The 20,501-nt window shown below is 40.9% G+C and overlaps 1 protein-coding gene across 5 annotated transcripts in view; it reads right to left on the bottom strand.

Annotated features, from left to right (window-relative positions):
* Positions 1-15,603, bottom strand: part of LOC306699625 (NLR family CARD domain-containing protein 3-like) — a 32,084-nt gene extending 16,481 nt beyond the window's left edge. For 2 of the 5 annotated variants that reach the window (XR_013767176.1, XM_079164307.1), the window contains exons 1-7: positions 13,305-13,439; positions 12,075-12,316; positions 11,668-11,885; positions 9,519-11,307; positions 6,670-6,843; positions 3,537-3,710; positions 2,023-2,196 (exon numbers count right to left, since the gene is read on the bottom strand). Coding sequence is in view for 4 of the 5 variants with exons in the window: in XM_079164307.1 (XP_079020433.1) it covers positions 2,023-2,196; positions 3,537-3,710; positions 6,670-6,843; positions 9,519-11,307; positions 11,668-11,885; positions 12,075-12,088 (2,543 nt within the window). In the remaining variant the exon portion in view is untranslated. Of the gene's footprint in view, positions 1-2,022; positions 2,197-3,536; positions 3,711-6,669; positions 6,844-9,518; positions 11,308-11,667; positions 11,886-12,074; positions 12,317-13,304; positions 13,440-15,538 lie in introns of those variants that run through there. The other 3 variants (XM_079164308.1, XM_079164310.1, XM_079164309.1) reach the window with 3 other exon arrangements.
* Between the last annotated feature and the right edge of the window lie 4,898 nt (positions 15,604-20,501).

Below are 20,501 nucleotides of genomic sequence, written 5' to 3'. Positions count from 1 at the left end.
AGTTTAATCAAAGTCATGTTTGTGTTCACAGAGATGTTGCTGTTGCACTGATAGTTGTGCTTCCACTGTGTTGTGCTGTTGATTCAGTGAACGCAGAGTGTACCCTGTAAGGACACACAAAGTAAGTGTTTCTTTCTCCCACTAGGTGGCAGTATAAGTGTATTTAAACCATAGATTCAGTCATATTCACCTGTGCCTTTGTTAATTATCTAGTTTATTGATACAGATGTATTTAATGCTGATTATTTCATCTGATATTTGATGTTCATGGTTAATTTGCATTACTTGTATACATCATGTATTTACTTGTTATATTTGTGTCATTTAAGAACTAAACATACCTACATGGAAGAGTGAGCATGTGTTGATCACGAGGCAATAAATAATGACAATTTAAAAAATAAAGATGTTCGGTTTATTCTTATTGAACATTAAGCCTAATTTACCTACCTCATTGATTTAATTGTCACACTTAAATCCTGATTTGAATGGTTAAACAGAAGAGGTCAAAGGTCAAGATGAGAAGACATAATGTTGGTCAAATGCTGTGGTCCAAATAAAATGACTTCAGTTTTATTCCCATTGAGTAACAGAAAGTTTGACTCTAGAATATTTAAAAAATGTTCCCTAATCTCACAAAACAAGAGCAAAAACCAGATTACTTGGTTCTCTTTTCTTCTTTGCTGCCATGTTACCGGTCTCGTGACCCCTCAGATTGATCTCTGGAGCTGTGGGGGGGGCAGACCGTCAGGCTGAATTGAGTTGGGAACCAATGCAACAGACTACCAGCTCTTTAGCATGTTGGACACACCAGCACGACACTGTCTCGTAAAATGAAGTTCCCAATAACACTGGTCTGCAGAAGACTGCTGTGGGACGAGGGCTGTTGAAAACTGTTGAAAACTGCGACCGAGAAAAAAAATATGTCAAGCACAAGCCAAACACTCCCCTAAAAGCAGAAACCTTCAGAATTAGTGCTGGCATTCTTCTCCCAGTGGTTCTAAACTGGTCTGGCTGTGGGACCCACCATCACCCCTTAATGACAAGCCGCGACCCGAATGTTCAACTTCTCAGATGAATTTAATGTAAAGATGGAGCAGTTTGAACCTGAGCTGAAAATGTCCTCTGCAGTCGTAGTGTAGGAGCTCTCTTGTGCAGAGAAATTGTTCCTGTAAGTCCCCGTCCCACATGTTTCACGTAAACGAGTAAAACAGCTTCATGCTTTCTTGTGCCAGAACCTCGCTGCACAAAACACACTGAGGTTTTTGTCCTCAATGTAAGAAAATCCATACCTCAGGTAGTCGGTGTCGTACTTGCGTTTCTCTCATTTAGGATGAAAACAAACGTTGTGGGTGTTCTTCTATACTGTGAAATGGCGGGTGTATATTAGCATTACAAGGCATTAACACCAAATACTGTTAAGAAGTGTGAATAACTCCTGCATAAAAAATCCCCTTCAAAATAAAAGCACAGGATTTTGGGGATTTTTCCCCAGTCAAAGGTCCGTGACCCACTTTTGGGTCGCGACCCACCAGTTGAGAATCACTGTTCTAAACGATATAAACAACGAGTTCCATTGTGTTTTCTACTCTCCTTTTTCACCGTGAACACTGCGATGCTTTGTTTGGTAAGTCAAACATAGATTTTATAAATATGGATGATGCACAAAGACTGAGATGGCTGTTTAAAAGTGGAACATATAACTTAGCCAGGTATCTGCAGAACGTCTGGAAGAAGAGGAAAACAATAGCTCTTTACCAAGTTTTAGTTTTTATTTTCTTCTACATGTTTTGTATTTTCAAGACCAGAAGATGTCTGGAAAAAAGTGGTGTCTTGTAATCCCATGTGGGATGGAGCAAATGTTAGGCAATAAATGAATAAATATGTTTTATTTAAATCTATAGCTCAACGTTTCTCTGCCACAGTTAATGAACTTTTACTACCGCTGAGGCTTTAAGATCCTTTAAGATCAGTATAATATCAGCTTTATGTCTGCACAGGAGGAAAGAATGTTGGACTGACCTCAGAGTCTCCAGTCTGCAGTCTGGACTCTCCAGAAGGTCACACAGCAGCTTCACTCCTGAATCCTTCAGGTCGTTGTAACTCAGGTCCAGAACTCTCAGAGGTGACGAGTTGGACTTCAGAGCTGAGGCCAGAGAAGAGCAGCTGACCTCTGACAACCTGCAGTCCTTCAGACTGAATGAAGGATAAATGATTTAAGTTTAGAGGACAATGTTCATTCAGTGTCAGGCGTTTAGAACGGAGACGTTTAGAAAATGGAAACTCCAAACACATGAGCTGAATGCAGGTTAAAAACTGTGAGGGACAAGAAGTGAATAAGAGCTCTCATTAATACTAATGACAACGTGCTGCTGCTTCAATAAAGACCAAGTGACTTCACTTGAACTCTGCCAGCTCCATCTAAACTCATGTCAGCCCAACACAAAGACATAAAAACACAGAAACTCATTGAAGATTCCACTCAAGAACACAAAGTTAACAAAGATACCAAATGTGTCAGGAGGACATTTTAGGACAATATGTGAACAAAAGTTATGTATTTTAGGAATAGTGGAGTCATAACATCAAAGCAGCTTCAGTTTAAGCATCAAATAGCTTCATAAAAATGATGAAAAAGCAAAATACTGAAAACATTTGTTGTTGTGTGATAGAGAGATATTTATTCATTGTGTTTAGTAACTTTTATCATTTACTGAAGAAAACCTGATGAGAATACAAGATGAACATCAAGTATATATTATATTTATGTAAAATAAATAATAATATAAACAAATATTTGTTCGTGGTCTAACGATTTATGAACATTGTTCTACAACTCTTGGTTTATTGAGGCTTTTATTAATAACAAAAAGCTCAACTTTGTTGTTTTTTACAGAATCTGTGTTTTCCAAAGTTGTGTATTTTTACGATGATAAAAACTGAATATGGTTCAGAGAATTATGTTGAATATGATCATATGTCATCTGGTATTTTACCTTCGACTGTTGAAACTATCTTCGTCTAGATTGTAGAAGAAGAAAAGCCGATCCGTCCGATGTGTTCTCTAAACGATATAAACAACGAGTTCCATTGTGTTTTCTACTCTCCTTTTTCACCGTGAACACTGCGATGCTTTGTTTGGTAAGTCAAACATAGATTTTATAAATATGGATGATGCACAAAGACTGAGATGGCTGTTTAAAAGTGGAACATATAACTTAGCCAGGTATCTGCAGAACGTCTGGAAGAAGAGGAAAACAATAGCTCTTTACCAAGTTTTAGTTTTTATTTTCTTCTACATGTTTTGTATTTTCAAGACCAGATGATGTCTGGAAAAAAGTGTTGTCTTGTAATCCCATGTGGGATGGAGCAAATGTTAGGCAATAAATGAATAAATATGTTTTATTTAAATCTATAGCTCAACGTTTCTCTGCCACAGTTAATGAACTTTTACTACCGCTGAGGCTTTAAGATCCTTTAAGATCAGTATAATATCAGCTTTATGTCTGCACAGGAGGAAAGAATGTTGGACTGACCTCAGAGTCTCCAGTCTGCAGTCTGGACTCTCCAGAAGGTCACACAGCAGCTTCACTCCTGAATCCTTCAGGATGTTTCCTCTCAGGTCCAGATCTCTCAGAGGTGACGAGTTGGACTTCAGAGCTGAGGCCAGAGAAGAGCAGCTGACCTCTGACAACCCGCAGTCCTTCAGACTGAATGAAGGATAAATGATGTAAGTTTAGAGGACAATGTTCATTCAGTGTCAGGCGTTTAGAACGGAGACGTTTAGAAAATGGAAACTCCAAACACATGAGCTGAATGCAGGTTAAAAACTGTGAGGGACAAGAAGTGAATAAGAGCTCTCATTAATACTAATGACAACGTGCTGCTGCTTCAATAAAGACCAAGTGACTTCACTTGAACTCTGCCAGCTCCATCTAAACTCATGTCAGCCCAACACAAAGACATAAAAACACAGAAACTCATTGAAGATTCCACTCAAGAACACAAAGTTAACAAAGATACCAAATGTGTCAGGAGGACATTTTAGGACAATATGTGAACAAAAGTTATGTATTTTAGGAATAGTGGAGTCATAACATCAAAGCAGCTTCAGTTTAAGCATCAAATAGCTTCATAAAAATGAGGAAAAACGTGAGTCTGTGGACATTCACTGCTTCTACTTGTTGTTTTGTTCAGACATTTGGAACAGCAGACACATTTCTTTGTGCTCAGAAAAATCTATGAACCAAAAATGTGAACCCCACAGACTGTAGATAAGAAGTGGACGTAGTCGTCATGACATCACCCATTGGTTGGTGGACGGATGTTTTGAAGCCTTGATTTCACCATCTTGGATTTTTTTTGCAATCAGTGAACAGGAAGTGACCATATTTGGAATAAGGAAGAGTGACGTAGAGACGCGTGACGTAGAGACGCGTATACAGGTAGAGACCTGTCATTCACAAGGTAGCCCCGCCCTAAAGCATGCCCTGCTTTATGGTCTGTTTCAGTGATTTTCAACCGCTGTGCAGCGGCACACCAGTGTGCCATGAGAGATCATCAGGTGTGCTGTGGGAAAATGTCCAATTTCACTTAATCAGTCCCAAAAATTATTATTTAGTTGCACTGCAAATACTAGTTTGCCATTGTTGAGCGTCTGAGCTGCAATATAGTGGCTGGCTAAGTAATAAATACTCTTCCATGCCAGTGGGTGGCAGTAGGTAGCTCAATAATGACTCTGAACTGGGCCCTGGACAACATTCTAACCCAGAAGAAAAGACTCGTAAGGATCAACAAATTCAGACACGTGTCATTAAATTGTCAGCATATATCCGGCCCTCGGTACAATTATATCCGGCCCGCGAGAAAATATCATATGTCTATCATAACTGGCCCTCCACACCACAGAGCTGCGGGATGAAATATATAACGAAGCATCTCACTGCGCTAAACCTCCAGCTGCAGGGACGTGTGACCACAGACATGTATGACCACAGACATGTGTGACCACAGACATGTATGACCACAGACATGTGTGATCACAGATATGTGTGACCACAGACATGTATGACCACAGACATGTGTGACCACAGACATGTATGACGCAGTGAGAGCTTTTCAAGCCAAGCTGCGCCTGTGGGAGACTCAGATGCAGAGAGGAAACTTGGGTCACTGTCCGTGTTGCCAAAGCGTGTCTCCTCCGCTGTGTTCCCGACTGCACATTGTGCTGATAAACTGGGCGCACTTGGCACAAGAGTTCACTCTGCAATTTGGCGACTTTGCAGCTCAGAAATTTAAATTTGAACTGCTCAGCAATCCGTTTGCTATGAAAGCCCATTCCTGCCAGCAAGAAAAAGAGAAATCCACCAAAAAAAAGATTTATATTTATTTTTCTGACCAACACTTTTGGTGCATCCATCTGTAACCATAACACTGGATGTTTCCAGTTGCTATATTTAGTCGAAATTATGAGATAGAAAGTCAAAATGATGACATACTTTAACGCAGCAGTCATAGAAGCAGCTCTTCACAGGTTACTCTACATTTGACATATAAATGGATTGTGAGTACATTGAAGACTTCTAAACATGGCTTTACAACAGATGAAATACTTCAATTGCTTGATGTAAAAAAAAGAAAAAATAATCAGTTTTTTTGCCTTCCCCAAAAAATGTGAAATCTTTTTGGGGTGTGTTTATTTTTATTTCTTTTTTGTTGCCTTTCTTTTTTTTGCTGTCAGGAATGGGCTTCCATAGCTGCAGTTGACGTGGAAAGAGCACCTGTGCACAATAGAATGGAGCTGATAGACCTCCAGTGTAACGACACACTGAAGGCAAAGTGTGACTCTGTGGGCGCTGCACAGTTTCCAAGATTCAAACCCCTGAAACGATGCCTCAACTCAGCCTACATGCTGCTCAAACGCTCTGAATGTGTGGATGCACTTACCTGTGTGAGCAGCTTTTCTCTGTGATGAAGAGGAACAAAAACCCACACAGGAGTCGTCTCACTGATGCACACCTTCACTCCATCTTGAGGGTTTCCACAGCACAGAACCTAACCCCAGATATTAATGAACTGGCAGCCAAGAGAAGATGCCATATGCATAAAATAATGTAGCCTACTTATTTTTTCACTTTGTCCAATAACCATTATATCCTGTTTATTAAATGTTGACCCTAATTGGCCCTCAACGAAGTTCCAATTTTAAATGTTGGCCCTCTATGTGATTGAGTTTGACACCATGGCATATATGCTGTATTATGCTGAAAGGTGTCACTTTGTAACTTTTCTGGTTTTTAATGTAAAAAATGTGCCGCGGCTCAGAAAAGTTTGAAAAACACTGGTCTATTTGACTCTAAATGGACCATCATTTACTAAATGAACATCATGCTATATTGAAGAAGACTTGAAACTAGAGATTGAGACCATAAACTCATGTTTACAATGTTTACTGAGGTAATAAATCAAGAGAGAAGTAGAGTCATTTTCTCATAGACTTCTATACAACCAGAGGAGTCGCCCCCTGGTGGACACTAGAGAGAATGCAGCTTTAACACATGAAGCGTTGGCTTCACATTTAGGAACTGGAGGTTGCTCCTTGGGGAAACCTCAGTCAAGGATTTGAAGATATACAAAAACAACGAGACCATGTACAGTCAGTGAACTGACCTCAGTGTCTTCAGTCTACAGTGTGGACTCTCCAGTCCAGCACACAGCAGCTCCACTCCTGAATCCTGCAGGGCGTTTTTACTCAGGTCCAGCTCTCTCAGATGTGACGGGTTGGACTTCAGAGCTGAGGCAATGACTTCACAGTGAGTCTCCGAAAGTCCACAGTACTGAAGTCTGTCATGGCACAAATATTTGTTAGATGTAATGATGAAAGAGGACACTTTATATTTACTTTATGCATTTGATGACAATGACAAAATAATTTCTCGTATTAGATTTTTAATATTACAACTAATTACAAAAATTGGAGGAAAAAAGTCGTCACCAAGAGCTCTACATCAGTGGTCCCCAACCACTCCCACTGATTCAGTGTTATTGTGATTTGTATTTATTTATGCATTTTATATTTGTTTTCATGCCGGTCGTATCATTTTATTTCGTCGTGTTTATCCGCCACACCTTGAATGCCGGTCCGTGAAAATATTGTCTAACATGAAACCGGTCCGTCGTGCAAAAAAGGTTGTGGACCTCTGCTCTACATTATCTCAAAGCAGACAGAAATGTGAATAAATATATTAATGTATGTGTATAATACACAGACTATAGCTGCTGCTATAATGTTAGCATAGCCTAGCACGAATCAAACTGAACTCCATTCAGAAAACAAGCATTTAAAAAGTTGTTTTCCTGTCGTAATGCTGCAAGACCTAACAAGGCATGAATTCAGACTTTTTACAAATCAACATCATTATTAGGGGTGGGGAAATAATCGATACAGCATAGTATCACGATATTGTATCGATACACGAAAGCCAAGCATCGACCTTTTATTATATAAACTATACACTTTTTGGTACTAGAAAAATAAAATCAATTGCTTTTTCAGTCCACTAGATGGTGCCGAGTTGTTTTCTGGTGAGGTCAGCAGAGCTCCCGGGTCAGTGTGATTGGTAGGAAGATGGTCAAAACAAAGATAGAGACATCAATCGGAGAAAGAAATGTGAAATGCGCCGTCCGCGTTACAATCAGACGTCTGGACTTATTTTGGATTTGATAACAAGGAAGGGAAGAAGGACATGAATAGGACACATGGATATGACTCCGTCACGGCGTTTCTTCACAGACACAGCCGTGCCCAAGCTCTACAGAGAAGTGCAGCTTAAAGTGGAGGAATCTTTGAGTACAGCAGAAAGAGTTGCATTAACTTGCGATGCGTTGACGTCAAGCGCAGTGGATTCCTCTGTGACTATAACAGCACAATATCTCACAGAGGACTGGCGACTGCTGTCTCACGTTCTCCAAACTAGAGCAGTACACGTAAGTCACACCGGGGCAAACATGACAGACCTGCTGAATGCAGCACTAGAATGGGGGATTGCCGACAAAGACCTGGTGGTTGTAACCGACAACGCTTCTAACGTGGGCGTTGCCGTTCAGTTAGCGGGATTCCTGCATGTGAAGTGTTTCACTCACACGCTCAATCTGGCCTCACAACGGGCGTTAAATCTGCCAACAGCAGCCAGGCTCATGGGGAGAGTGCAGCGCATAACCGTCTCTCTGCCCTCGACGTCCACGCATCGCAAGTTATACTGAGTTATATAACTCTTATATCGTACTTATATAAGTTATAGACATGTTTGCATTCAGTTAAGTTAGACTATGTAGACTGTAATACAAACAGTTCAGTTTGTCAGGTGCAACATTTATGACAGGTTTTTATGACAGCGTTGGTCAGTCTGTCTGCTTGACAATCCCATTTTGCTGCAATAAAAATGATCGAAGTGAGATGAACAGACTGAAAACGTTATCTTATTCGATAAAACATGTTGACAAAGTTTTCCTTTGGGGACATCATTTGTGGTTGAAAAAAGTAAAAAATCGCAATATACAGGACTGTCTCAGAAAATTAGAATATTGTGATAATCCCCATACGTGTGATTTAGTTTACTGAACCAAGCTGAGTGTTTTTCAAGGCTCAGGAAACCCTTGCAGGTGTTTCGAGTTAATTAGACGATTCAAGTGATTAGTTGAATACCCTACTAGTATACTTTTTCATGATATTCTAATATTTAGAGATAGGATATTTGAGTTTTCTTAAGCTGTAAGCCATAATCAGCAATATTAAAAGAATAAAAGGCTTGCAATATTTCAGTTGATTTGTAATGAATCCAGAATGCATGACATTTTTGTTCTTTTAATTGCATTACACAAAATAAAGAACTTTATCACAATATTCTAATTTTCTGAGACAGTCCTGTATGTTATCGCAATACTCAGTATCGTGATAATATCGTATCGCGGGACCTCTGGTGATTCCCACCCCTAATCATTATGTTGTTATTTTGGCATCGTTGTTATCTGGTTATTGTGAATGAATTTCAGTTAAATCTGTTTATTTTGAGTTCACACAGCTGTAGTAAACCAGGCAACATGTGTCTTGCTAGATACAGTGAATACGTTCACCGAGCACCGCCGGATGATGTTATGAACACAACGGCGTTTGGTTTCCCGCCATATCTGGGAGAAGGGGTCTAGATCAGCGCTGACTAAATATCTTGTAAAAAAGCTTAGTAATAGTGTAATAGATTTATTTTTGGTTTAGAGGTTATGATTTAAAAATGGTGTCATATTTAATCTCATTATGTACCCAAGATCTTCCTCATTGCCAGTTTTTTGGTTCATTTTGTAAAAAAGAAGTACGGTTTACATTTTGTATTATCTTGTCATTTGCAATCACCTTCATCTTTTCAAGTGTGTTTCAAGTGTGCATTGGTGTGATAGTTTGTATATTTGAAGATTTAAACTACTTATCTAAACTGATTTATTAAGTTAATCGCATCTGGACTTACACAGCTTTCCTGCAGTTCCTCACAGCTGGAATGAGTCTCTGTCGACCCTCTTCTGAGGTGTTGTACTTCTTCAGGTCCAACTCATCCAGAACCTCCTCTGACATCTGCAGCATGTAGGCCAGAGCTGAGCAGTGGATCTGTGAGAGTTCTTTCTCCGATCGGTTCTCCGACTTCAGGAACTCTTGGATCTCCTGATGCACCGAGTGGTCGTTCATCTCTGTCAGACAGTGGAAGATGTTGATGCTTCTGTCAGGAGAGATTTCATAACTGTTCATCTCCTTCAGGTTGTTGATGGCTCTCTGGATGATTTCTGGACTGTTGTCCGTCCGACCCAGCAGGCCTCCTAAGAGTCTCTGGTTGGACTCCAGAGCGAGGCCATGAAGGAAGCGGACAAAGAGGTCCAGGTGGCCATTTTCACTTTTGAGGGATTTCTCCATGGCTCTCCTCAGGAAGACATCCAGAGATGTGTAATCATCCCTCCCCATGAAGTCCTTCAGTACCTCTGTCTTCCTGTTTGTGAAACAGTGGAACATGTAGACTGCAGCCAGAAACTCTTGAACACTCAGATGAACAAAGCAGTAGACAGTTTTCCCGAAGATCACACTCTCTCTTTTGAAGATCTCTGTACAAACTCCTGAGAACACCGAGGCCTCCGTGACATCAAGACCACACTGCTCCAGGTCTTCTTGGTAGAACATGATGTTTCCTTTCTCCAGATGTTCAAACGCCAGCCTCCCCAGCTTCAGAAGAACTTCCCTGTCAGCCTCCGTCAGCTCCTGAGGACTCGTCTCATGTCCCTCATGGTACTTCTGCTTCTTCCTCTTTGTCTGGACCAGCAGGAAGTGTGAGTACATGTCAGTCAGGGTCTTGGGCAGCTCTCCTCTCTGGTCTGTAGTCCACATGTGGTCCAGAACTGTAGCAGTGATCCAGCAGAAGACTGGGATTAGACACATGATGTGGAGGCTCCTGGATGTCTTGATGTGTGAGATGATTCTGCTGGACAGCTCTTCATCACTGAACCTCTTCCTGAAGTACTCGTCCTTCTGGGGGTCGGTGAAGCCTCGTACTTCTGTTACCCTGTCAACATGTGAAGGAGGGATCTGATTGGCTGCTGCAGGTCTGGAAGTTATCCAGACGAGAGCCGAGGGAAGCAGCTTCCCCTCGATGAGGTTCTTCAGCAGCACGTTGACCGATGCCTTCTGTGTGACATCAGACACGACCTCATTGTTGATGAAATCCAATGAAAGTCTGGTTTCATCCAGACCATCAAAGATGAACAGAACTTTACAGACAGAGAGCTTCTCTGCTGTGATCTTCTGTAATGTTGGATGGAAAACATGGAGCAGCTCGAGAAGACTGTACTGCTCATCTTTGATCAAGTTCAGCTCCCTGAACGAAAGCAGAACCACCAGACTGACATCTTGGTTTTCCGAACCCTCGGCCCAGTCCAGAGTGAACTTCTGCACCAAGAAGGTTTTTCCAACGCCGGCGACGCCGTTCGTCAGAACGACTCTGATGGGTCTCTGTTGGTCTGGTGAGTCTTTAAAGATGTCGTGGCACTTGATCGGAGTGTCATGGAGGCTCTTCTTCTTGGAAGCCGACTCAAGCTGCCTCACCTCATGTTGGGTGTTCACCTCTTCACTCTGTCCCTCTGTGATGTAGAGCTCAGTGTAGATCCTGTTAAGGGGGGTTCCACTTCCTGTTTCATCAGTTCCTTCAGTCACATGTTCACAGCTCCTCCTCAGACTGATCTTGTGTTCATCTAAAACCTCCTGTAGACCACTATCTCCTGAACGACAAGGAGAAATGTGAGACAATCAAATGCTCGGACAAAACAAGGACAGAAAATCAGGTATCTGTGGCTGTCTGTTAAATGGCCTCTCTACCTACCTTCCTGTCTGTTTATCTAACTGCCTGCTTGTCTACCTGCCTGCCAACCTACTTACCTGTCTTTCTAACTGCCTACCTGTTTATCTACCTGCTGGTCTACCTATCTACCTGTTTACCTACTTGCCCCTCATGTATGTAAAATCGTGGTGTCTTGTAATCCCATGAGGGCCATAAACTAATACATGTATTAATAAAAATGGTTGAAGCCACATCTATGAATCATTTCTTGGTGTCTCCATGCAGCAGAGAGACATCTTACTTTGCACAGTGCTGGTCCCAATGGCTGTCTGCAGTCTAGATCTTTCTCCACACTGAGGACAGGAGGAGTCCCCCGATGGAGCAGACTGGTCCCAGTACGAGGTGATACACCGTCTGCAGAACCAGTGTCCACAGCTGGTAGAGACTGGATCCTTCAGGACGTCCCGACACAAAGCACAGTGGGACGGCTGCTCCTCCCCGGGGTCATGAGCCTTCTTCCTGTCTCAGTGGAGACCAACACATTCTTTATAACACATTTTATATTCATCATGAGGTGTTTGAAGTCACTTTAGAATACAATTTTAGTATTTTTTAAAATTTGAATCATTCCCCGAGACAATATCTTAAATAATTAGAACAAAATCAAATCACAGACCTCTACCGTGTCACTACATAAAGGTTTATTACCGTTGTGGAAGCATCGTCTGTGGTCACTTCTGTGAGCAGTCTCTGTAGTAAAGCTGACAAAAGCTCTCCAGATTTGCTGACATCATCAAACCGTTTGCCACTAAAGTTCTGATGACGGGTTGTTATGACACATGTCGCCCGTGGGTGTAAAGTAATATGGCCGCCAGAGACCGTGTTTTCTGCTGCTGAGCTTTACGGGAGATTTCTGGCAAAACCTTTAAACTCCGTTGACGAGAGAATTTCTGTAAACACATAAGAAGAAATACAAAAGGAACATTAAAGAAGTGTTACTGGTTTAATGGACGCTGGTGTTGGTGGGTCACAACTTCAACTTCACCACATTCATGACTGTGCCACCCCGGTGTTTGATGCTTCAAGTTAACCTTTATTAACTATTTTGTCCTCAAACAAAACAAAGCTTAATGTTTGCTAGTCCACACAGCTAGCTACTGCCTGCTAACACTGCCGTTAGCTACAATGTTACTATGAAGACAAATCACTGTCAAAGTCTGAGCGCGCAAATGAGATCCACACGCACGCTTTTTTTAAAAAGTACTTTTACAATCAAACCAAATATGACATATACTGTATATATATATATGAATATACTGTGTATATATATATATATATATACGTCTGGTTTTTAATGAAATATCTACATAGGAGTATCTGGAGCATCACATTTGTGGGTTGGATTATACTCTCAACATGGCCAGAAAAAGAGAACTTTCATGTGAAACTCGCCGTCTGTTCTTGTTCTTAGAAATGAAGCTATTCCATGAGAGGAATTGCGAAGAAACTGAAAATTGACACGAAATTGTCTGGGTGACCCCAAACCTTTGAACGGTAGTGTGTATAGAATTTATATTTTAAATGAAAATGGAAAGAGCAGGGTTGTCATATTTAGTTTGATTGTAAAAATACTTTAAAGTAATAAAAACAGATTAACCTCATTAGACCAGTTGAGGTGGTGATGTTATCAAGTACCTGCTGTTCTACTGTCAGAATGACTGAACTCGTGTCCTCCCGTCTAAAGTACACGAGTCTGTACTTGGTATTGAGAAAGATCCAGAAAGTGATTTGCTTTCATATGTTACGTTCACTCGCGGCTAAGAGAGTAACACCGATATGAACCGTTTACATTGCGCGGCAACAAACTCCCCAAAAAGGTCCCAACATGTTCAAACTGTCACTTAGCTCGCGTTAGCTGAGAAGCTATGAAAAGTTTACCTCGTAGTGGAGCAGCGGGCTGTGTTCATCTGACACTTTCCTCACTTTAACTTCCTGGTAGAAGTTTATCTGAAGGGCGGGGACTAAATGAACGTGACTGAACTTGTTTGTCTCTCTAACAGTCCGTTGATGCTCCACTCCCTCCTGTATCTACCACTCCTTCAGTCTTTCTCTTTCCACACTGAACTTCCTCTCTATCAGCTCATGTTCAACACTTTACAGCTGATATCTCACATTAATCCCACTCTGTCTTTGTCATGATATATATATATACATCATTAAGATCTTTTTACAGTTGAAGTGCAATATTTAGAGGAAAAGTGTAACGTTAATGTTTTAAGAATTAAAGAATTAAAACTAAACCTTTTTTCTCTCAATGCACTGATGTCATTCTCACATCAGGACTTTTTCTTTTACAGTTTCTTTCCACTTGTCAAGAGACAAAAACTGGTGATTGAAAAGTAACTAACTCATGTTTCTACTGAGCAGTTCTGCTTTACTCACTAAAACACACTTTTCACTAATAACTACACACAGTTCTCTCCATTACACTCATCATTACAAACTAAAGAAACATGAGAAACCTGTGAAAACACCTGTAACCATGAAGATCACGTAGAAACCACAGCTTGAAGCTGTAAACAGCATGCAGCTTTGCTCTTTGGTGTGCACAACAATGGAGGCGTGTTAATGAGAATAAACACGCTGCGTTTGTGTTCATAGTTATTGTGGAAGGTTCCAGTGTGTTACAATTATTGTTCCTGTTGTTTAGCAGCCAATCAGGAGCTGAAGCTGAGCAGGTGTGTGGACAGGTGGAGCTGGAACACAAACACGAGTCAGCTGCTGTGGACTGAAGGTGTCCTCTGTGTTCTGCTGTCACACTGCCCTCTAGTGGAACCACGCAGTCACTACACTGCAGAGGGTTCAACAGTACAAACAGCCAAGGCCTCTTCACACGTCTCACTACAGAGAGAATACTAAACAATATACAGAAATAAAACGAAAAAATAAATGAAATACAACAGCAGGGCTATCTTATTTAACATAAAGCTATGAAGTAAAGAACCCACTTTAGAGCGTTCTTGTCTTTAACAAGTTTCAGTGACTGACTGAAGAGTTTGAATTCTTTCCTAACGGATCAAACTGGGTTTAGTCTTCAAGTATCTGATTCTATGTATAGAGAACGGTCTTCACACACTGCAGAGTTTTTAAATGTGAACATGATGTAAACCAGCTGCTTCATTAAGGGAAACATCCAGAGCCAGTTTCACTTGATGGACCGACATGTTCAAACTGTGGGACATTTGAAATACCTCGGTGTAGTTCTGGACTCTGAAGGTGAAGATCTCTGAAGATACAGAGTATATTTTCAAGAGATGCTCACAGAGACTTTTTAGTACAAGTGTACACAACTTGTCGTGATGTTCTCTTCAAAATAAAAGTCCTGCTCCTCTATGAAACAGAACCATCATGACTAGAAGTAGAGAGAAATAGACATTGATATCTTTTTAAAATATCAATGTCCAATTTTAAAAACACGAGAGAAAAACAACTTGAATATGGTTGTGATCAGGATTAAAGGAAACACAGAACACAGCAGCTGATTATGAATATATGGAATAAACCATCATTAGAATGACCAAACAGGTAAAAGCAGGCGGTGAGAGATATCTGTGTTCTGGTGAAGCTCTTATCGTGTGGCTCCAGTAATTAGACGCTTCCTCTGCTGAAGGAGGATTGTAATTATCTGTAAACTCATATCTCATATTCATGAACTACTTTATTACCTTCATACAAACCCCGTAAAGCAATAAGTATTAAATGTCTACAGGTCCTCTAACAGGAAGTGAGTGTTTCTTTGACTTCCTGTTTATTCTCTGAAGGCTGAAAACGCCCCTGCTGCTTCCGCATTATCTCTACTTTCCAGGCGAGAAGCAGTTCATCTGTAAAGTTAAATTAACCTTTATTAACTTTATTAATTCATATTTTTCTTTTCTCCCAGATGTTTTGGAGCTGCGTTTACCGTGATTCTCAGCATAGAGGCGCACTAACATGTAAGTGTCTGCTGAGTTGAGCGCAGTGTTAGTTACCGTAATGTTACGTTCGCGCGCGGCTAAGAGAGTAACACCGATATGAACCGTTTACATTGCGCGGCAACAAACTCCCCAAAAAGGTCCCAACATGTTCAAACTGTCACTTAGCTCGCGTTAGCTGAGAAGCTCTGAAAAGTTTACCTCGTAGTGGAGCAGCGGGCTGTGTTCATCTGACCGTTTCCTCACTTTAACTTCCTGGTAGAAGTTTATCTGAAGGGCGGGGACTAAATGAACGTGACTGAACTTGTTTGTCTCTCTAACAGTCCGTTGATGCTCCACTCCCTCCTGTATCTACCACTCCTTCAGTCTTTCTCTTTGCACACTGAACTTCCTCTCTATCAGCTCATGTTCAACACTTTACAGCTGATATCTCACATTAATCCCACTCTGTCTTTGGCATGATGTGTATATATATATATATATATATATATATATATATATATATACACATGTATGTATGTATGTATGTATGTGTATATATATATATATATACACATGTATTTATGTATGTATGCATGTGTATATATATATATCCATATCTTTTACAGTTGAAGTGCAATATTTAGAGGGAAAAGTGTAACGTTACTGTTTTAAGAATTAAAGAATTAAAACTAAACCTTTTTTCTCTCAATGCACTGACGTCATTCTCACATCAGGACTTTTTCTTTTACAGATTCTTTCCACTTGTCAAGAGACAAAAACTGGTGATTGAAAAGTAACTAACTCATGTTTCTACTGAGCAGTTCTGCTTTACTCACTAAAACACACTTTTTACTAATAACTACACACAGTTCTCTCCATTACACTCATCATTACAAACTAAAGAAACATGAGAAACCTGTGAAAACACCTGTAACCATGAAGATCGCGTAGAAACCACAGCTTGAAGCTGTAAACAGCATGCAGCTTTGCTCTTTGGTGTGCACAACAATGGAGGCGTGTTAATGAGAATAAACACGCTGCGTTTGTGGTCATAGTTATTGTGGAAGGTTCCAGTGTGTTACAATTATTGTTCCTATTGTTTAGCAGCCAATCAGGAGCTGAAGCTGAGCAGGTGTGTGGACAGGTGGAGCTGGAACACAAACACGAGTCAGCTGCTGTGGACTGAAGGTGTCCTCTGTGTTCTGCTGTCACACTGCCCTCTAGTGGAACCACGCAGTCACTACACTGCAGAGGGTTCAACAGTACAAACAGCCAAGGCCTCTTCACACGTCTCACTACAGAGAGAATACTAAACAATATACAGAAATAAAACGAAAAAATAAATGAAATACAACAGCAGGGCTATCTTATTTAACATAAAGCTATGAAGTAAAGAACCCACTTTAGAGCGTTCTTGTCTTTAACAAGTTTCAGTGACTGACTGAAGAGTTTGAATTCTTTCCTAACGGATCAAACTGGGTTTAGTCTTCAAGTATCTGATTCTATGTATAGAGAACGGTCTTCACACACTGCAGAGTTTTTAAATGTGAACATGATGTAAACCAGCTGCTTCATTAAGGGAAACATCCAGAGCCAGTTTCACTTGATGGACCGACATGTTCAAACTGTGGGACATTTGAAATACCTCGGTGTAGTTCTGGACTCTGAAGGTGAAGATCTCTGAAGATACAGAGTATATTTTCAAGAGATGCTCACAGAGACTTTTTAGTACAAGTGTACACAACTTGTCGTGATGTTCTCTTCAAAATAAAAGTCCTGCTCCTCTATGAAACAGAACCATCATGACTAGAAGTAGAGAGACATTGACATTGATATCTTTTTAAAATATCAATGTCCAATTTTAAAAACACGAGAGAAAAACAACTTGAATATGGTTGTGATCAGGATTAAAGGAAACACAGAACACAGCAGCTGATTATGAATATATGGAATAAACCATCATTAGAATGACCAAACAGGTAAAAGCAGGCGGTGAGAGATATCTGTGTTCTGGTGAAGCTCTTATCGTGTGGCTCCAGTAATTAGACGCTTCCTCTACTGAAGGAGGATTGTAATTATCTGTAAACTCATATCTCATATTCATGAACTACTTTATTACCTTCATACAAACCCCGTAAAGCAATAAGTATTAAATGTCTACAGGTCCTCTAACAGGAAGTGAGTGTTTCTTTGACTTCCTGTTAGTGATGGGTCCGGCAACACCGATGCGTCGGCGCATGTGTGGAGCTCATAGAGCGAAACCCCGTGTCGGTGCGCGTATCGCTTTAAGAAAGTCACGTGACCGATACAGCTGCTGTTTCGCCTGTCACTGAGGCGCCAAACTGTGTTTATAAGGAAGCGCATCTGTCAACGAGATGCATCTCTGCCAAAAGAATCACAGATCTTTTGAAGCGCAATTCTTCCCTTCAAGCCATGGAGCCCGAAAGAAAAAGAAAGGTTTCCGTCGTGTGGGACCATTTTGATCTAATATTGGCAAATAAGGTATTTGTTTTTATTTCCTTGTTGTTTCATCCTGTTCCTCTCAGTTTCCGCTTGATCTATCAGAATTCAAATCAATCCGTTTCAAAGTGACTCATACTTGAAATGATTCATTTTATTTTCTGCAGGTTAAATGTCGTATTTGTTCGACAGAACTGTCCTACATTAATAAAAGCACCTCGTCGATGCTGAGGCATTACAGAGCGAGGCATGAAAATGAGGAGGTCACAAATACACCAAGAATAAACACAGGTATACAGACATTTTACAACTTCCTCATGGTCACTTTATTGATAATTAATTCATATTATTTTTTGATTACTTCATTTTTGACCATCAAGCTTCCAGGAAGCATGCGTTGGACCAGGCAGTTCTCAATATCATTCTCAAGGACTGCCAACCCCTCAGCATTGTTGAGAGTGAGGGGTTCAGGGAAGTGCTTCAGGTCCTTGAGCCTGAATGCCAAGACATTGGAACAACTTATTTTTTTGAATAAAAATGTATAAAAAAAATCCCCACACAATATACAATATAAAATACAATAACTTTAATTATATTATTGTATATACTAGGTCATTAAATCAGTATGTCAGTTGAGCCTGTCAACTAGGTTGCCTGTAATGATTTTTAAGATCCAGCAGGTGTCAGTATTGAGCAACACAGTGACACAGCACCGACACAGTATCAATACAGTTTGGGTAATGTGCCGCAACGCTTCATGAGGCCTCATCTACCCATCACCACTTCCTGTTTATTCTCTGAAGGCTGAAAACGCCCCTGCTGCTTCCGCATTATCTCTAATTTCCAGGCGAGAAGCAGTTTATCTGGAAAGTTAAATTAACCTTTATTAATTCATTTAAAAAAATTCTACCAGATGTTTTGGAGCTGTGTTTACCGTAATTCTCAGCATAGAGGCGCACTAACATGTAAGTGTCTGCTGAGTTGAGCGCAGTGTTAGTTACCGTAATGTTACGTTCGCGCGCGGCTAAGAGAGTAACACCGATATGAACCGTTTACATTGCGCGGCAACAAACTCCCCAAAAGGTCCCAACATGTTCAAACTGTCACTTAGCTCGCGTTAGCTGAGAAGATATGAAAAGTTTACCTCGTAGTGGAGCAGCGGGCTGTGTTCATCTGACCGTTTCCTCACTTTAACTTCCTGGTAGAAGTTTATCTGAAGGGCGGGGACTAAATGAACGTGACTGAACTTGTTTGTCTCTCTAACAGTCCGTTGATGCTCCACTCCCTCCTGTTTCTACCACTCCTTCAGTCTTTCTCTTTGCATACTGAACTTCCTCCTCTCTATCAGCTCATGTTCAACACTTTACAGCTGATATCTCCCATTAATCCCACTCTGTCTTTGGCATGATGTATATACAGTGGCTTGCCGTGCATTTTATAGCTGGGCCTTCACTGCTGTCTTACCACCTAATAACCTCATGATGGCGCCACAGCTACGGATATTTGTTTCTAGGGGTGTGACATCACGTATTCGTATTAAACCGTTCGGTACGAGGCTTACAAACCGAACAATACGTTTGAATAATAGTAGTGCATTTGGAAAAGGCAGAAGCTTAAATTGTGGTAAATATAATGTTTTCGGTGGAGACAATGGTCTGTGTGTCTGTTTAGTTTCCGACCCGGAAGCAAAACAAAACACAACTGTGTGTTCTGCGAGGCTAAACTAGGTTAGTAAGGAAAACAACACACTCACGCTACACTCTCCCCGCAGCGTTCAGCTGTTCCTACTGATTCAAACAGGGCTAAGCAATCGCCACACAATCCCCATTTCTACAGACCATAATTCTTGCTTTGTAAAAGAAAACAGCCCAAACAGATTCAGTTATCCGGACCCTAAACCCACGAACGGTATGCTTCGTAATTAACGGACAATGCATATAGTCAAAATCTATGAAATTAACACAATGACAAGAGCGAACTCACAAGAACCAGTCACATTTATTTACAACAAAGCAACAAAACAATCCAGCAGCACTCACACTAAAGAGCGAGGGCCGTTCAAACAGTACTTACATCAGGGAACAATATCCATAAACGACACGATAGGCAAAATTAACACACTGCAGATGTAAAGAAAATAAAAGCAGTTTCACTTACCAAATGCTGTTCTATTTAAATACAAAGTCCATCCTCCTGTCTTTGTTTACACAGAGTTCAAAACGCGGCTGTGCAGAACATCCCTGAGAACTTGTTCGTTGATCTGGAGATCCACTCGGGTCCCTCCAAACGTGTTCAAGAGCACCGTGGCTTGTACGTGTCCCGCCGTACTTTGGTGTCGTGAAGCGGCCTTGCTCAGGCAGCTCAGGTTACGAGATCCAGCATGGCTCCATACACCGAGACGTTCAGTCGCAAATAACAGGCATTCCCAGCAATACAATACAATTTACAACTCTTCTCCGACCCTGTCAGCCAGGAATACCGTTCATAGTTTGCGGACTGAAAAAGGTGCACAAATCCTTTTCCTGGCTGGTCAGGGCTGCTAGCTGTGGGGTTGCCCGGCCGTTTCTTACGATGTCCAGTTTGTCCGGAAATGCCGGAAATGTCGCCACTAAATCAGTTTCTCCTCCTTCCGCCATTTGATGTTAAAAAAACAAAGCTAGGTAAAAAAAAACTAAAAATGTTATAATTTCTTCCATATCTTTCCACTTGAACTCTGACTGCT

The sequence above is a fragment of the Pholis gunnellus genome, assembly GCF_910591455.1.
Source record: "Pholis gunnellus genome assembly, chromosome: 8".
NCBI classification, from domain to species: Eukaryota; Metazoa; Chordata; class Actinopteri; order Perciformes; family Pholidae; genus Pholis; species Pholis gunnellus.
Note: the sequence above shows the minus strand (reverse complement) of the source record. Positions and strands in the feature narration are given on the sequence as shown.